At 38.7% G+C, this 18,887-nt stretch overlaps 1 protein-coding gene across 1 annotated transcript in view; it reads right to left on the bottom strand.

The window, feature by feature from the left end:
- The window catches only part of LOC136877773 (dual specificity calcium/calmodulin-dependent 3',5'-cyclic nucleotide phosphodiesterase 1A), a 373,065-nt gene that overhangs the window by 55,085 nt on the left and 299,093 nt on the right, over positions 1-18,887 (bottom strand). The window contains exon 8 of the mRNA XM_068228741.1: positions 11,024-11,140. Within this exon, the coding sequence (XP_068084842.1) occupies positions 11,024-11,140 (117 nt within the window). The remainder of the gene's footprint in view (positions 1-11,023; positions 11,141-18,887) is intronic.

The following is an 18,887-nucleotide window of genomic DNA, read 5'->3' as shown; positions in this document are numbered from 1 at the left end:
CAGCCTGGACTCGTATATTCTAGATGCCACCTCACATCTTCCCGAATGTTCGACGGGGAAAATTTTGTAACTCCCGTAATAATTACGCTAGCGGCTTGCGCGATATGTCATCTTGTTTTGGATCACCTGAACGTCGCAACGCTCGAGTTTCAAGTAAATCCATCGAGGGATTCAGGAGATATTCAGTCAAGCCGTATTGTGACGTAGACGTCCCGGATCGAATAAAAGGAGGGCCCACTGTAGCCTGTTCACTCAGTTACAGCTGAGTAGTCAGCGTGGACACTCTCGCTGCTACTGTCGTCGTGTAGTGACAGTCCCGACAAGGAACTCTGTAATTTTCTAAGTATTCATAAAATGAACTTGTATTTTTTTCGAGTGTGGGAGAACGAATTCTTCCAAGTATTCTCAAGTGGACTTGCAATATTTCGAGTGTTAAATAACATTTTCTAAGTCTTCATAATTGAACTTACAATATTTACGGGTGTTCAAGACTGGAATTTTTCCAATTATTCATGAAATGGACTTGTATTATTTACGTGTATTAAAGCACGAATCCTTCATAAATTGAACCTGCAATATTTGCGAGTGTTAAGAGACTCATTCCTCTAATAAACAGTGATTTATAAACTTTGCTAGTGATGATCTCTGAATGTGCTCAAAGTTCCCGTAAGCATAAATTTGTGATTTTGCCGGTACTGGTTCAAAGACTTATAAACTTTGCCGGTGATGAACTCTAACTTCATTCAACGTCTTTAAAACATGAATTTAGGATTTCACCTGTGTTTATTCAAAGACTTGGATACCTTGCCAGTGATAGACTATAAATTTATTCATGTGGATGGACTTGTGTTTTTCGTACACGTTCACTCAAAGACTTGTACATTCGCCAGTGTTGATTCAGAACTTTATAAATTTCGCCAGTGATGAACTTTAAATCTATTCAGATTTTCATGTGGATGGACTTATGTTTTTCGTCCGTGTTCATTCCAAGACTTGTACCTTCGCCAGTGATGAACTGTATATTTGGTCATAGTTTCATGAGAAGGGACTTGTGTTTTTTTGCCAGTATTTATTCAGAGACGAAGACTTTTGCTAGTGGTGAACTCTGAAATTATTTATAATCCTCGTATACAGAAACATATCATTTTACGAGTGTTAAATTTTGAAAGTCTTGACGAATAATAACCAGTGACTTTGCTAATAGGTTAATCACCCAAGGTTTTTCTGAACTCAGATTTATCAGTACTGCGAGTGACCTTGGAGACATCAACCTTCCCAGTCACATTGGACTGAGGTAGCAAATGATTATCTGCAACATCACCAGGATCATCGGGGTTCAACCTGGGCCTCGAAAGTTCGAGGCATCTCTACCTTCTACCAACCCGGACAGTCCAGCCGCTTCTGTACGGAGTCCCTGGAATCTTCTGGAACGTGTTCCAACCTGCTCGGCTTGGTGAACTGGAGAATCCGAGCCATATTATAGGACTATGTGGAAGACAGCTTATATCTACCTGGAGGTGATGTGCAATTTCATGTCTTATATGAATAAACTCATGTTCAGTCAGAGTCAAAGTTTTCTTGTAGATAGGACCCTACCTCCTGTACCGAGCCCTAGCTACTAGTCGCCCAGTTTTAGCCCTGAGAACTATATTCTTGCTTACTTTAAAATATAATCTGAGAGTCGGGCTCTTTTACTGGTACAATAAGTTAAATGAAAAATATGAGCCAAACAGTTGTTAAATTTTGTTGTCATTTTCAGATCACAGTGCTTCACTTTTATGGTTAATTTACAGCAACTTATGGAAACAAAATATTAGCAATTTCATTTCTTCTCTGAGCACCACGTCTTCTCATGTCATCATAACCACATTCTTGTTCATCCCCATCACCAGCACCATTATCTTCGTTTTCTTCAGTATATCAAAATTGTCCTCATCTCTTAAATGCTTGGAGACATTATACAGCACAAAGCATCAGATGATAATGCGTTAAATTTTCTGTAAAGAGATTCTGACTTTGTTTGCTAGTAGAGGGAAATGTCTCTTCACCTGACCAAAACTTCTTTCAATAATTACGGTGTTTTGAGTAATTTTCTTCTTGTGGATTTTGAGGGTTTTGATAAGGAGTTAGCAGCCAAGGTACAAGTCTGTAATCTGAATCACCCAACAGTATTGCAGCCCCCGCGTGCTCTCGCAATCCTTCATACACACGTGAGTTCTTAAATACATGACTGTCGTGAACAGAATGAGGCCAGCTAGCATCAACACTTGTAAAATGTTCACTTGAATTGCAGGTTGCTTGTTCATTGATAGAAGCAACATTTTTTATGTATTCATCGCCGTGTAGTCGTGGCTTTAAAATTGGTACAAATGTACTGTCAAGAGCACTGATCACATAAGGAAAGTTAAAGCATTGCTGCCATTCGTCTCTAGCTATATTGATTTCTTGTGGCTGTGATGGAAATTTTATCCAGTGATGTGCTTTTTTTGGAACATTTTCTCACTGACGAAATCAATGGTTCTACTAACAGTGATTTGATCCACTCCTGTATCTTCTACTATCCCAACCCGGAAACCCAGATCACCAACAAAATGAAGAAATATCTGCATTCGTTCCTTCAATGTTAACGCACCACCATGCGTGTTGTCAATTTATCTCAAAAAAGAGCTCTAAATTAACTTTCTTCGTTAAATCTATACAAATGTTTATATACATGTTCACTATGCTGTCTGGGATTATAGAGTTTCCTGCATCGGATATTCACAATTAGCACCATTAAATCAACCAGACGGCAACCCTAAGTCATCACAGAACAAACTTCATGCTAAGACTAGCTTGGAAAATCTTAAGCAAAAGGTTGCATAGTACTAGCACATGCCAAGTTTTATTCCTCTATACTTCAGCATTTGCTCGCAAGTAAATATCAGTAAGTAAAGCAAATGCTAGATTATTTTATTCATACTTATTCCAGCATATGCTTACAAAGCATTTGCTAGACTTTATGCATACGTCCCAAAATATTCTTCCCGTATTGCGTTGTGTGAGTTCTTTGGTTGTTGCTTGGTGACGCATGTTTATTCTTTTTGTGAAGTGAATCTTCGTTGTAACGTAGGAAAGTTGAACTTTCCCATGCGAAAGTTAATACCTGTAGGGAAGAGAGACCATGAACTACTAGTGAAGTTTTTTTCAGATTGACAGCAATAGCAATGCCGCATTGCGGGAATATCACCAACAAAAACAGCAGCAAAGAGGTCCCATGACAAGTAATGGGCTGAAGAAAATGATTAAGAAAATTGAGAAAACAGGTGAATTAGGTGTCCCACCAGGAAGAAGACATCCTGATGGATGTTGTTGATGACATTGCTGTAGCTGTAGTAGACTGTGCAGTACATTCCCTCTATTCTGTAACCAGTGCTCAAGCTGTGTCACTCGAATTGTCGCTACCCCGGTCAACACTTCACAAGATTTTGCCGTGCGTTTTACACTGGTATCCCTACAAACTGCGTACTGCTCACAAATTGAAACTCCAAGATGCTGCATAATGTGGTGACTTTGCCCTTCGGTTTCTGGTGCAAGTGGAAGTGGACAACATGTAGCCAGGAAATATTCCGTGGACTGATGAGGCACATTTTTCTCTGGAGGGTTCAGTGAATGCACAGAACTGTCGCATATGGGGTTCAACTTCTCCAAACGTTGTGCAGGAACAACTATTGCATTCAGCTTACGTGACTCTTTGGCAGTGGCGTATCCTGGAATCTCCATTGAGGCATGCAACTAGTAACCATGCAGTTAACACGATGTATTAAGTAAATTTCAATTCTACTCACCCTAATTACATGTAGGTGAACTCGAGCCAAATAGTTTTACTGTAAGTTTCTGGATTGAACGTGCGTACACAATTCTTGTTTTCTGTTTTTAAATTTACGAGGGTCCGCCTCTGTGGTGTAGTGGTTAGTGTGATTAGCTGCCACCCCCGGAGGCCCGGGTTCGATTCCCGGCTCTGCCACGAAATTTGAAAAGTGGTACGAGGGCTGGAACGTGGTCCACTCAGCCTCGGGAGGTTAACTGAGTAGAGGTGGGTTCGATTCCCACCTCAGCCATCCTCGAAGTGGTTTTCCGTGGTTTCCCACTTCTCCTCCAGGCAAATGCCGGGATGGTACCTAACTTCAGGCCACGGCCGCTTCCTTCCCTCTTCCTTGTCTATCACTTCCAATCTTCCCATCCCCCGCAAGGCCCCTGTTCAGCATAGCAGGTGAGGCCGCCTTGGCGAGGTACTGGTCATCCTCCCCAGTTGTATCCCCCGACCCAGAGTCTGAAGCTCCAGTACACTGCCCTTGAGGAGGTAGAGGGAAAAGCCAACCCGGGAGGGTAAGCAGATTAAGAAGAAGAAGAAATTTACGAGGGAAGGTAGAGGTCTCCCGGCTTTAACTATTTGAATCTTTTCATCAAACGAACGGCCAGTAAATGGCTTTTCAAACTGATTTACAATTATATCCGTTAATACCACATGTGCACAAAATATAATAAAACACCGAAAAAACAATGAATTACCTCACTAGTTAGCCACAACTCAAGCACTGGAGGTGAGTCACCCCAGTGGCATTGGTCAGTTTCGTCACGTTGGGTTCTCGCTGGGGGGGGGGGGGGGGTAATCTGTGGGTCCCGTTCGCTGTAAAGATGCCGACTTTCTCCAAGTTGCTAACAGATGGAAGAGCGTAGCACGGGTATGGGGTGACAAATTCTGACCAAGTTTCAATTGCAGCGACATCGTTCGGAGGGTTTCAGAACTACGTCTGCCACTGAATGCAATTTTAAGATTGAATGCCTTACAACCGGAACTCCTCCATTCGCTGTCTCTTTCTTCCTAGAGTGGTGTAGACGGCGAGACTACACCAGCACCACACGTAGTCAAGCAACAGAACCAGTACAGTTGCGCGGACCTTTTGAACTTCTGAGAGATGAAATCATTAATATTCGACTTGAAACAACCTAAAATCGTACATCAGACAGTTCTTTGTGTTATCATAACGCATGCAATGAATGCCTTGCATTCAAGGAGAATACGCCCCTGCTCTTTGGTGTGGTTTTACAAGCTCCTTCATTCTCAGTGAGTTTTTCTTTGAGGAGATGACCCCTCGTGGGCCTATTACATGTTTACAGTGACATCTGTACGTCGTAGGGACCTCCTTGTGCAACATGCGATTCCAGCTTTGCAGGAACACAACTGTGACCACACCGTTATTTTCATGCAAGATGGAGAAACACTACATATCGCTCACCAGATGAAAGAATTGCTTCATGAAACCTTCAGCAACGACAGCATTATCTGTAGGCATTTTCCAGATGCATGGCCTTCGAGGTCTCCCGATCTAAATCCATGTGATTTCTGGTTTTGGGGATATTTGAAAGATCGTGTCTATTAAGGACATGTCCAGTCTCTGCATGATCTAAAGACTAGCATACAATGACATGTTGCTCTGATTTCATCCGATATGCTGCGGGCACTGTCGACCATGTCGTGTTATGGATCCAACATTTTGCTGAGTTTGGAGGCCATATTGAACAATGTTTATAACCATAAATTCTGTTATCATGTGTTTGATCTTTCCTGCCAATTTTCTGTTACCCTTACCATTACTTACAGCACCATATTTTATCCTGGTGGAAAAACGTTCTTAGTTGGCATATCTACCAAATTTCAGACTCCTGCTGTCATTACAGACCGTGCTGTACCGTGCTGAATACCAATAACTTTGATTTTGGACACCCAGTACATCTCGATCACAGCATGTTGGGTTGCTATTTCCAAATGGCAGGCACGGTCGTGAACCTCATACCAAGAAAGGTACATCATTCTTACCAGTCTATCATGATACAGCATGAGTTGCTGTCACATAGTGGCAATTTGTCCATCAAGTCGATTCAATCTTGGTGGGGCTTTGCAATTAAATTAATTACATAAAATTACTCATAAAAAACCACATCCTAAACAACCTCAATAGTAATAAGAACAAACTGTGAAATTTTCAGCAAAATTAGTCCAGCAGTTTTGGTGTCCATGAAAGACAAATACACACACACACAAACATCATTTCGTATTTATATATAGCTGATGTACCCATGGTTCTCTACAAAATTCTACATTGTATACAGAATTCTAGGTTAGGTAATGTACATGTTGAGAATAAGATTGTATAAAAACGGTATAGTTCTTAATGTTATCTCAGAAACGCAACAGGGAAGTCACTATAAGTTTTTTCTCATGTGAAGACTGGGTTGGAGAGTTTTCATTATAATGGCAGGCACTCATTTTCCACCTGCCATTTTACATCCTCAGAAAAACTGTCTTAGTGGTTTTTCCAACTGAAATCAACATAGGTTATTACAATGACATTAGTAGGAATGTTGCAATTAAAAGCAACGCTATTATATGAAATACTCAAACAAATGAAAAACCACAAATTTTCTCACTTTTAACTAACAGTACTATAGTGCCAGTCTAACAGTCCAAAATTCCAGAGTTTGAATGACCAGGCTGCAGATAGCCGTGAACACTCCTCTGCCATTATTCCTGTAAGTGTGCGCACTACTCATTCCAATCAGTGCCTCAGAGTAGGGATCGAATTGCTGGAATACTATGATGAACCAGTAGTATCAGGAAATTATTGAGCCTTTTTTAATTTTAATTTTTATGTAATTTACTTTACATCGCATCAACACAGATGGGATAGGAAAGGACTAGGAGCGAGAAGGAAATGTCCGTGGCCTTAATTGAGGCACAGCCCCAGTATTTGCTTGATGTGAAAATGGGAAACCATGGAAAACCATTTTCAGGGATTCAACCCCACGTGCCCCGAGCCATGCGGCCACTAGCTCAGTGTTGAAACTTACTACCTCACTTTTCACCTTGCTCATCAGCTAGTCATCTATTGCAGTCGTTCACAATACCATAACTTTATACATTACATCCTCCGCAAAATGTCTTATCTGTTATTCCAATTCTTTACTCTTATCATATACGCTGTATATACACCATAAGAAAATATAAAGCTACAATAACACTATCTTACAGAACATCCCCCTTAATTATGACAAGATAATAAATACTTCATCTACTCTAATTCTATGAGTTCTGTTTCTAGAAATTCAGCCATCCATTCAATCACATTTCTGTGTAGTACAATAGTCCTTATTAGTAGTCTCTCATGATCTACTCTATCAAATACCTTGGAAAGGTCAATCGCAGTACAGTCCACTTGGCCTCCTGAATCTAAAATATCTGCTATGTCTTTGCTGAAATCCTGCAAGTTGAGCGCCTCTGCTATAAACTTTCCTAAACTTAAACTACCTTCTATCAAATTAACTTGGAATTTCACAAATGTGTCTTAATATACTTGGAAAGAATGCTTCCCACAGTTTACATGCAACACATGTCAATCTGGCTGGCCTGTAATGATCTGCTTTATGCTTATCACCGTCTTCTTTGTACACTGGGGTTACTATTTCATTCATGCAAACAATAATCAAATAGGTACCGGTACTTCAGATATGATGCTATAACCCGAGTCCAGAAGTCTTAACAATTTATGCTTTAAAAAAATCTTTCAACTTTTGTGTCGTTTTGTATTTACATATCTTATTAATTCTTGTCTAGTCGCGCGAAAATTATTACATTACTAGTCGCGCACGGAGGTAATAATCTCCAGGGTTAAAAATGCATGTCATTTTTTACTTTTGAGATGTTCTTTTGGCATGTTTGTTTGCAGTATTCTTCGGTATAATTAAAAGAAACCCTTTTAAGTACTTATAGGTTATGTTTACACAGTTTCTTTGATCTAAAAGCAGAATACTGTAGACCTTAACTATGTCGAATTATCTTATGATATTAAATTCGTGAGACTCTCCTACCTATGATGATCACATCATATGAAATATGAAACAATATTTTTCTAAAGTAAGTTTAGTAGAACAAAACAACAAGGTCATTGATTTCAAAATAAAAAAAAATATGCACTAAAATATAAGGTAATTTACTTAATCACACATGGAGGAAATGTCTAGGTGATGTCACTCGTCAAAACAATGATCCCGCACTCGCACACAGGATGCACGATCGCGCCGAAATGCTGCCAGGACGAGTCCAAATGAGCAAGGAGAAAGGTATAGGGATGGGGAGACCCACAGTTCAATTGGGAAGTTCAGTACCGTGCAAAATGTAATCGGCCTGGAGGAAATATCCGTGAGCGACTAATTAAGGGTTAACATAGGTAAATTTTAGTACTTCACTTCTTCTTTACTTGGACATTAGTCTTCTGTCTATGTTTACATGCTGCTGACTAAATACTTGCAGTTACACTCCCCTTGTCCACTAATGAATCCTTGAGTTTAATTTCTGGAACCTGTTTCTGCCTTAAAATACCTATACATATCCTTCTATTTTTCACCAAGATTCATATTACTACCAATACTTGCCATAATATTATTCTTAGCTGACTCCCCATTCCTATAATTTCCTAGTATGATTTCTCTCTCTCTCTTTACTTTCATAACCATTCCTAAATCTGTCTCATTCTAATCTGCACCTCCTTCTTAATCTTGTTACTTCTCTCTTAATCCTCCAAGTGGCAAACGCCTGATATCAGGCGTTTTGTGCGTTTGCCCAGTGGCAACGCCTGATATCAGGCGTTTTGACATGCTCTTTATTTTATTTCGGTAAACGAATTATTATTTATCGAAATGTGCTAATTACGAATCAATCGAAGCAGAAATGTTCGGTCATAATAATGAAATAGTTTATATGTTGCACTAATCTAGTGTAAATCTTTGCCAAAGTAGCATCAAAATCCCGCTGCCTTGTGCTAGCTGCTACATACTCAGCGGCTGGCCAGACGTATGTCTCAGCTGAGCCAGCTATATTTTGCCTTCTGATATCAATCTGAAGTGTTGATATGCACTCATGTCAACAATACTGAATCATTTCCTCACAGGAACAGTGAATAAATCATCAAAGGGATGTCTCAGATTGTTTTAGGTGAAAAACATGAACCTAGGCAAACCGTTTGTTTACTTTAGGCAAAGTGACGTTCTACTGGTTGCTTATAAAGAGAAGAAAACACGGAGACCAGTTTATTGTCTCACAACTGGATGTCATGCTGAGGACAATGTTGTAAGGTTTCGAAGGGGAAATGAAGGGTTGAAACCACTACTGATTCATAAGTACAATATCTTCATGGGAGGTGTAGATAATAAAGATAAGTGCATTTACCATGCCACTTGTTCCAGACCGACCAGAAAGTACTGAAAGCAAATTTTCTCAAATCTTCTGAATATGACATTATTTGATACATACATCCTGTACATAAGAATCACTGATAAGTCTTTAGCAAGACGAGACTTCATGGTCAGGAATTGCTAAATGAACTGTTCCCAATTCCAGTTGTGAGGCCAACAGGTAATGCTCTCGAAAAATTGACGCATAATAACAATCGCCTATGTGTTGTGCGCTTGCAAGAAAAGAAGAAGAAGAAGAAGTCCACATTCTAGTGTCCAAAATGTAATGGTGTTATTCACCAGGGGTGTTATCATAAACTAGTGCAGTTCTGGGGGGTACCGAGCGCGATAGCTGCAGTCGCTTAATTGCGGCCAGTATCCAGTATTCGGGAGATAGTTGGTTCGAACCCCACTGTCAGCAGCCCTGAAGATGGTTTTCCGTGGTTTCCCATTTTCACACCAGGCAAATGCTGGGGCTGTACCTTAATTAAGGCCACGGCCGCTTCCTTTCCAGTCATAGCCCTTACCTGTCCCATTGTCACCATAAGACCTATCTGTGTCGGTGTGACGTAAAGCCAATAGCAAAAACTTCTGGAGGCCTGACAATCGTGGAGTAAAAAGAAAAACCCACCCAAGTGACTCTGAGTGAAATGTTCAAGTGGTAGCATACAATTGTTGTATACATTGTTGTATAATTTTTCCAGCTAAGAACAGTGTTATAAACTATATACCGGTACGCAACTATTTACTATGAACTGGTGATCCTTTTGTATATGTCATTTTTATAAATTTACCTAAATATAAATATATTATACATAGCAAAACGTTTGCAAAAATAAATAATATAAACAAATTCAGTATATTTTTGGTCTTACACTTTTTGGATTATTAATAACAGCTTTAGTATCATCATCATCATCATCTTGCACTTTCGAGGATAAAAGGGTGTGCTGTTTATGTATGTGTAACATGTCAACGATTTTTAACACAATTTATACTAAGAGTCTGCAAAACCGGTAAAATATCACTGCCACTTCGAGGGTTAAAGCATATTGGGTCATTACTATTCCTTACCTCCTTTAAAGATACATAGGTACATGTTTTCATGTTCCTCAACCACTGCTTTAAACCCATCTCATGGGCCATTTACATTTTTTATTTACCATATTTTCCACCATTCATAACTATTTTTAGAAACTATCTCATTCCTCTGTTATCAACCATATGTTAATGCTTAACAGTCCTAGATTTACAACCTTCCTTTCTATCACATTAATTTTAACTATGACAAAGGATAGCTTCATGATCACTTATACCATTACTTACTTCGATTTATCTATAGAGGTCATCTGGTTTGATTAGAACCAGATCTAAAATATTCTTCCCATTAATTTATGATTCAGTTGACCTTCCCAGATTACCTTATTTTCCATTTATTGATCATGCTTTATATCATTCACGTTACTTTACCAGTTAACATTTGGTATCTTGGATGTGAACCTTATGACCAAAAGTACACTTTCTGAGGGATGTTCAGTGAAAACATGGAGAGATGAACTTTCTATCACAATATTTTAGGCTGTATATGGCAAGAAACACTAAAAATACATGTCTAAAAATACCCAGCCTTTTTTTTCCTTGCAGAGTTAAATGAACTTAACTATCCTGACATAAATCAAATTTTAAGAGGATAGAACTGCTTAGAGCAGGTGACATGAACACCACAATACAGTAATTTAACAACAAATGTTACCTTGAACTTGTGAATCATGCCATATCGATTGAGCAGATCGTAGCCCAAGAATTTGACTGGTTGATTTACAGCAGCTTCACTCAGTGCAAATACATCGAATGACCACTCGTCCAGAACCTGCAACAGAATTATATACAGTACTATACTTTCTGAATAACAATGGATGCTCTTCAATAGCATTGGAAGTAATTCTAAGAGCCATGAATTACCCGGTATACAATGCTTACTTCAGATACATATTACGTAAAAGGGATACCAAATGTGAGTAAAATGTGAGTGGGTATTAGTGCAGTGTTGTGGGGAATGCTCATTAACACAGTCATCAAAACTATAACAATGAATTATTCATGTGGAATGTCAGATAACTGGCCTACTTTCTGTACAGTATAACTTTGTTCAAAAGAGGTTAAATTACATTTAGATGTGTATGTGTATGTGCATGCGCTTGCATTTAAATATCACCTTAGGTCAAGATGGGTAACTTCTGAAGAATGACACTGGCACCCACCGCTTAAGAGTTTAACCCTGAATAAGTAGGAATGTACAGCACATTTAAAAACAAATATTAATATGTAGGCAAGAGTTGAGATATACACACAAAGATAAACAAAAAACAAAAATGTCACAGTGGGTAGAGGGAGCAAAAGAAAGATGAGATTTTATTCTGGTGTGGTTCTAGTGACCCCAGAAAGAGCTCAGATAAGCTAAAGAAAGTTTTTATCTAACTTTACTGAGGTACCAGTAAATATTTCTAAAACAATAGGTAATGAACATTAAATAAGCTACTACTTTCCAATTAAGAATGTGAGGAGAGGAGCTCATGAAATTAGAGGGTGACAAACCCTTCACCAATATAAGGAAGCAACAAGAAGTTTATTTTTATTGAAAGTGGAAGCCCTGTACTTTTTTTATCAAAGTGGAAGTAAATGATGTTGGTTTCATTGTCATACATCAATTACTTCTTAAGTTATTGAAACGTCAAGTTGATACCGAGATATACAGAGTGAAGTTAAGATCTGTACTTTTTTTTCTGTACCTACCATACCTATTACAATCAGGAGAGCAGAAGGAAGAGTGTTTATTTAATCAAAATTTCAACTCTATAACTGTGAGGTTCTTCAGTCTGTTGAAAACTAATTTAAGATAAAATAAATGTAGGAAAAACCTGAAAAAAGAAAACTGTTGGTTGTTTTTGTATATTTTGCTTTGTTTACAAGTTTTTAGGTTATGTTATGCTTTTTTTGTACGGTATCAAAGTTGGTATCATGTTTTCATTGTTCCTTTTTTTATTTCATAGATTGCATTCCTGTTGTTAGTCAGTTTTTTTTAATTCTTCCTCTTTGTGGTGTGTGTTTGCCAATGTGGGACAATAAAAGAATTTAATATCTAAAGTCATCTTTGTGATTATAACTTGTCCAGGGTAGCATCCCTGCATCCCTGCCTCTTACCTGGAGGTCCCAGGTTCGATTCCTGGCCAGGCCAGGGATTTTTACCTGGATCTGAGGGCTGGTTCGAGGTCCACTCAGTCTACGTGATTAGAATTGAGGAGCTATCTGACAGTGAAAGAGTGGCCCTGGCCTTGAAAGCCAAGAGTATCGACCGAGAGGATTCGTTATGCTGACCACACAACACCACGTAATCTGCAGACCTTCAGGCTAAGCAGTAGTCACTTGGTAGGCCAAGGCCCTTCAGGGGTGTAGTACCATGGGGTTAGGTTAGGTAAGGTGACTGCTAAAAGATTTAAAGTTTCATTTACTGATGGTATAGCTCTGGTAATGGAGCATAAAGGAAGACACACAATTATACAGCTGTGAGAAGTGACAATTTTGTGTATCAGGTTAGGAAGGAAGGCGTATCTGTTATTACAGGTGGTGATTATCAAATTTTTACCAAAGAGAGTGAGGAAGCAGATGAAGATGCAGCATTCAAATGTGCAAGTGATGTTAAATTGTGGGATGGTAGGCTTGATTATGTGCAACAACAAGCTCTGTTTAAGATTCCTGTGTTAGAGCTCGTAAAGGCCAATTGCTTTGAGAATTGTTCTGTATGTATTCAGGAAAAATTATGCAAGAGGGGACATCTTAAATCCTGTGAGGGAAATACAAGGGAACCTTTGGATATAATCCATAAAGATGTCATTGAAAATAATTGTCCACTGTCACTTAGGAATCACAGATTGTGTTGACAATAATTGATGAATAATCTAGGTAAGTAGAATTTGAGTGTATGAAAAATAAGACTGAATTTTTCTGTATTCCAGAAATTTCAGGTGAGGCCAGAGAACAGTAGCGGCAGGCTCTAAAGGGCAGAGGGGCACGTGCCTTTCCAGCTAAGTAACTGTTATTGCATGATACATTCAGTTTTGGTACTAGGCTAAACATGGAGTTAGTGCGTAAATGTGTTAATCTGCTGTTTCCCTCTGGCGGGCTTCCCACTGGTCAGTCAGGCTGGGTTTGTATCCCTCTATGTTGACTTCGTAGGTCAGGGGTTGGCAACATGGTGATCGCAGGTGCCATGGCACCCTTTAGCAAGGTATTTGTTGCCTGCCTTATATTTTGTAATTCTGTACAATTTTTGTAGTAGTTTCCTTTGATAAATATTAATTATTTAAATGTTAATTTATTTATTAAGCAGTCCTCATTGGCCAACCAATTTGAAACTCTGTTATAATACTGTCTTTGGTGTTCTATCAAAATGATGAGGAAGGCCGTGGTTCTGTTCTATAGTGATGGAGTAGAGACGGGGTTGGCAAGACTGTCTTACGATAGCATATTGGCCGGCACACAATTGTCAGTATTTTATGTTGTGATGGACACTGTAGTTCTACTTTAAGAGTGAGTAATAACAAGATACAGAGAACTCAGAGAAATTATTTTAATTAATGTGAGCAGCAGTCATCAATCATGGAGTTCAAATTAAAATATGATAGTGTGAATTTTATTCCTTGGAATGAGATGAATCGACAGACATTTCAAATATAGCACAGTTATTGATAATAGTGAAAATGGTGTTTAGTGACTTTTCTGTCAAAGAAGAGTTTCTTAAAGTACTTCCACTGACAGAGATGAGGACATTTATAATGTATTCAAGAATTATGTGCAGGAATGTAATATTCCCCTACAAAAGTTGGTAGCTATTACAACAGATGGAGCTCCTGCATTTGTTGGCTGCAAGAATGAATTTATAGCTTTATGTTTGGAAGATGAAAGCTTCCCTCATTTTAATTCTGAACACTGCATACTATACCAACGAAGTATTATGTTCAAAACTCATTGATTTTAATCATGTCATGAACACAGTTGTGAAGATTGTGAATTCGTTTATGTCTGCTTCTATGCAGCACAGGTCATGTAAATTACTATTGGAAGATGAAGACACTGATTGTAGTGACTTAGTCCTACATGCAGAGGTTCGGTGGCTCAGTAGTGGGAAAGTATTAGCATAATTATTTTATTATTATTCTCGAAGAAATAAAACTCTTTCTTAGTTCAAGAAAAGAAGTGTACACAGAGCTAGATGATGATGTGTGGTTATTGACCTCGGTTACCTGATGGACATAATCATATTGCAGAAATGATGTGCTGTGAATATACTTTCAAACGTAAACTGGATTTGTGGAAAGTCAATCTTTCAAGAAAATGTATTTCCTACTTCCCGAACTTGAAAATTATGCTGCGAAGTATAAACGAAGTAAATAACACTCTGCCATTGATTGCTCACCTTGAAACACTAAAATAATAGTACCGGGTGGTACACCTCTACGCTGCACATTCAAATTTTTCGCCTTAAAGTACTCCTCTACAGGAGAAACAGTGAACTTAAAACTGGATCTACTTAAATTTTTCCTCTGAAGATGTCACTGTGTGAATTTCGACTTGTTTTTGTTTACTATTTATCAAGAAGTGTGGACATTCTCTCATAGATGTCTCTACTAAAATACTATGATCATGAACCCTGGTGCGAAGTGAAGGAAATTTATTTGAATAAATTTTGTATTCATAAGTTTTTTTCTTTACTAAATTTTGTTCATTCATTCTTGGGTTGGCAATATTTATCTTTTCCTTCCGCCAGTTTTGAAGTTAACCAATCAATAATTTCTGTAATTATTTTTCAGCCAATCCCGTATTTCTTCTTCGATTTTGTGTGTACCTTTTGATGTTAACCAATAAAACTCCGTGGGTGTGTCTTGATCATTCATGAAAGGTCTCGAACCTTCCCCGAGGGTATAAAACCTGCTTATTTTCTTGTCTCTCGGCCACTTCATCAAAATCTAACCTAGTGTATGGGCATGTAGTAGGAGGCGGGAAGCGCCTCTAACTTCAGGCAGCAGTTCTACAGTAAGGTAATGGCCGCTTAACATCTTTATTTCTTGCTAGCTCAGTAGTTTAACCCGCGGGAAAGGTCCGAAACCTTTACCATGTAACCCATCTTTACAAATATGTAAATTTCTACCAGTTTATGTAAAAACTGAAGTAAATTTGTAACTGTAATTCGGGGATATAGAGTGATTTACCCTCTCGAGCTCCCCTTCATATTGGTGTGAGGTGACTACGTTTTGGTAACTGATTTTCTTCTTTTCCTTAATGTTTTAAATTTTTTTTCTTATACAAGTCGCCTCCATAGTTTGGGAATAGCCCCTGTTTCATCGGCCTAGTGCCTGTTAGGTTTTAAAATGTGTATTTAGGAGTGCAAGTATACGCCTCCATTTTTTTTGGTATTCCTGGCCATTTACTTAACCTGTTCTTTTCCTGCTAAGGCCCAGTAGATTGGGTACAAGATACCCCCGTGTCAGTGTTGTAAGTTGTGCCTTGATGGCAATCAATGCTAAAGTCTGATACTGCCTTGAATAGGCGTGAAAAATGAGAGCGTGTTAGCTCTTTTCCAGTGTGTAAAGTGCCTCGGGGAGGCTTGAGGTTAAAAGTTGGGAGAAAGTGCTCCAGGTATTAGGGGTTTTCTGCCCTTTGGTAAATATGTGTTTGTGGGCTGAGAGCTCAGAAAATGTAAAGGGAGGGCTTGAAGCCCAAGTTATGTTTATACCACCAATCTTATCTTTCCTAGAGTTAACTTTTGCTACTTGTACCTAGTGCATTGTTTCTTGTTGTTCAAAAAAAGGAAGAGAAAAAAAAGAACAACAACCTTGTTACAGTTTTAAATTAACTTTCATTTTGGTAGTTAGACCCATTCACCCCGGCACCTTCTTTCACCTCTGCTGATCCACCAAACCATGGTAACAAAAATTATTCACGGAACGGTTCAAAGTCTTTTCAATGATGGAACCAGTAGTGGTATTTCTATCAAACCCTTTTTCCACGGTCGATGTTAGTGAGAAAACAACCGGCAGAGCCGTATTTAGACATGGGCTTTATGGACCCGGGCCAGGACATGGGAAACAACTGAAAACCGATAGTGAGTTTCGAACCCACTATCTCCCGAATGCAAGCTCACAGCTGCGCGCCTCTAACCGCACGGCCAACTCGCTCGGTGATGATGATGATGATGATGATGATGATTTGTTATAAGTAAAATTTTATCTGTGGCAATATGATAAACTAGTAGAGCAGCTAAACGATTTAAAGGCGATCGCAGGATTCAGAAATCAAAAGGTCCAATAAGTAAATACCTAACGAATTTTACTGGACTGTGCAAAGATACCGTACCGTACCCCTTTTGTCTGTAGAAGTGAACTTTTTTTAGTTCGTATAGGCTAAGTATAATATTTGCTGAATTTTTATTCTTATGTATAAGATGGCGACTACTGTGTGTGAGTCTGTGATATCCGTAGTAGATAATGGTGTAAGATGCAGTGAAAAATGTGGCAAATGCAGAAGAGTAGTTAAAAATGGGATTCTGTGTCGTAAGTGTGATGAATGGTACCGGTACCATTTTCGTTGTGCAAATATTGTAAATAGGACTGATATTGAAGAAAGTGAGTGGCTGTGTCCCGAGTGTAAACAAACTGAGAGTGAGGCAGAACAACAAGAAAGAGAGACTTACGAAACTATAATTAAGATTTTAGGAGTGCTACAAGAGGACTTATGCGCTCTGAAACATGAAAATGAAAGCTTAAAGGACAGAATAAAGAAACTGGAAGATAAAGAAGACATTGGAGAAGAAAGATCGCCGTGGACGGAAGTGACGCGTGGCCATTTTAGGCCTAATGTTAAACATATGGGATAAACTACGTACAACTTAAAACCGGGAAAAAACTCTTTGCAGTGCCAAAATAGATTTCAGTTATTGCAGCAAGTTCCAGAAGAAGACACACCAAGTTTTCCAAATAATTTTAAATCCAGTGGAGGTAAGCTACAGAAGAAGAAAACCAACCGAAAGTCAAGATCGCCAAAGATTCATCTCTACGCAGACAGGCAGAAGGCATCAAGGATGAGCTGCAGAATCCAGAGACTGAGGTTTTAGGACTAATAAAACCAGGTGCCAAAACTGAAGACGTCCTTTCAAGTTGTGATCCTGTATTAGAGAAGGACAATTATGTGGTGATTGTGAGTGGTACAAATGACATTGCTGCAAATGAAGGTGAGGAATTAATTACGACTCTCAGAGGTAAGATTTCTAAACTACCTGACTCAAAAGTAATTGTAGTAAAGTGCCACCCAGGTTTGACCTTTTAGAGGACTCATGTGTGAACAAAGCTGTACATGATGTAAATATAAAAATCAAGAGATTAAGTAAGAGTTTTAGAAATGTCTATGTAGTAGATACTTTAGGTCTTGGCAGGCAAATGTTCACTAGACATGGGTTACATCTAAATGGTAATGGAAAAGCAACTCTCTGTAGACAAATTGCTACAATTATCAACAGAGATTTGCAAACTAATCTGTACTTAAGAAAACCCATACCACTAAACTGGCACATACAGGGAAACTTGCCAGAAAACCCAGACCCTTAAATCAAGATCTATGTACAAGGATCTGGGTTCCAGGGAAGTTCTCAACTCATGAGTCAAACGTTACCCAATTGCAACAGTCAAGTTTTAGGGAGGAAGGAGGTCTGAGATTGCTCTTGGTAAACTGTCAGAGTATAGTAAATAAACAATTACAATTCGGTACATTGATGGAATCTTATGAGACGGATGTGGTGATAGGAGTGGAATCGTGGTTGAGAGAAGGGGTGGGTAATACAGAAGTATTTCCAGAAGGGTATACAGTCTATCGTAGAGACCGAGGAGATAAAAAGGGATGAGGGGTATTTATTCTGGTGAAGGAAACTTATTGTTCGCATGAATGGTTTACTGATGAAAGGGATGAAATATTAGGGATAAAATTAGTTTGTGATAATATGAAGGAGGTGGGAATTATAGGAATATATAGGCCTGGGAAGAGAGGAAAGAGACATGGAAATATTTGAGAAAATAATAGATTATACTCATAAAAACAATAATAATGATGTGGTAATAATTGGGGGAGATCTAAACTTGCCTGAAGTTGAATGGAATGGAGCTGCAAGTGAAGCCCATGAACAGAAACTGGCAAATAAGTTAATTTGGGAGGGAGGATTTACACAAGTAGTACAAGAACCAACTCGTCTCAATAACTTGCTAGATGTATTCTTGGTTAAACCATGGGAAATTGTTGATAAAACTGAGGTAATTGAAGGAATAGGTGATCATAAGGCTGTAATAATGGATGTAGGACTTGTACCAAAAATGCTTAATAAGAGGGTCACAAAAGACAAGAAATTATACAGAAAAACTAAAGTTGATGAATTTGGGACTTACCTTAAATCACAATTCAGTTGTTGGATAAGTGAAGGGAATAATGTGGATACACTTTGGGCTAAATTTAAAGGAATCATTTGGGAAGGAGAGAAGAGATTTGTACCTGTTAAGAAGGGTAAAATGACCTCAGAC

Source organism: Anabrus simplex, chromosome 7, assembly GCF_040414725.1.
Source record: "Anabrus simplex isolate iqAnaSimp1 chromosome 7, ASM4041472v1, whole genome shotgun sequence".
Taxonomy (NCBI): Eukaryota; Metazoa; Arthropoda; class Insecta; order Orthoptera; family Tettigoniidae; genus Anabrus; species Anabrus simplex.
This window is presented reverse-complemented; position numbering and strand designations above follow the sequence as displayed.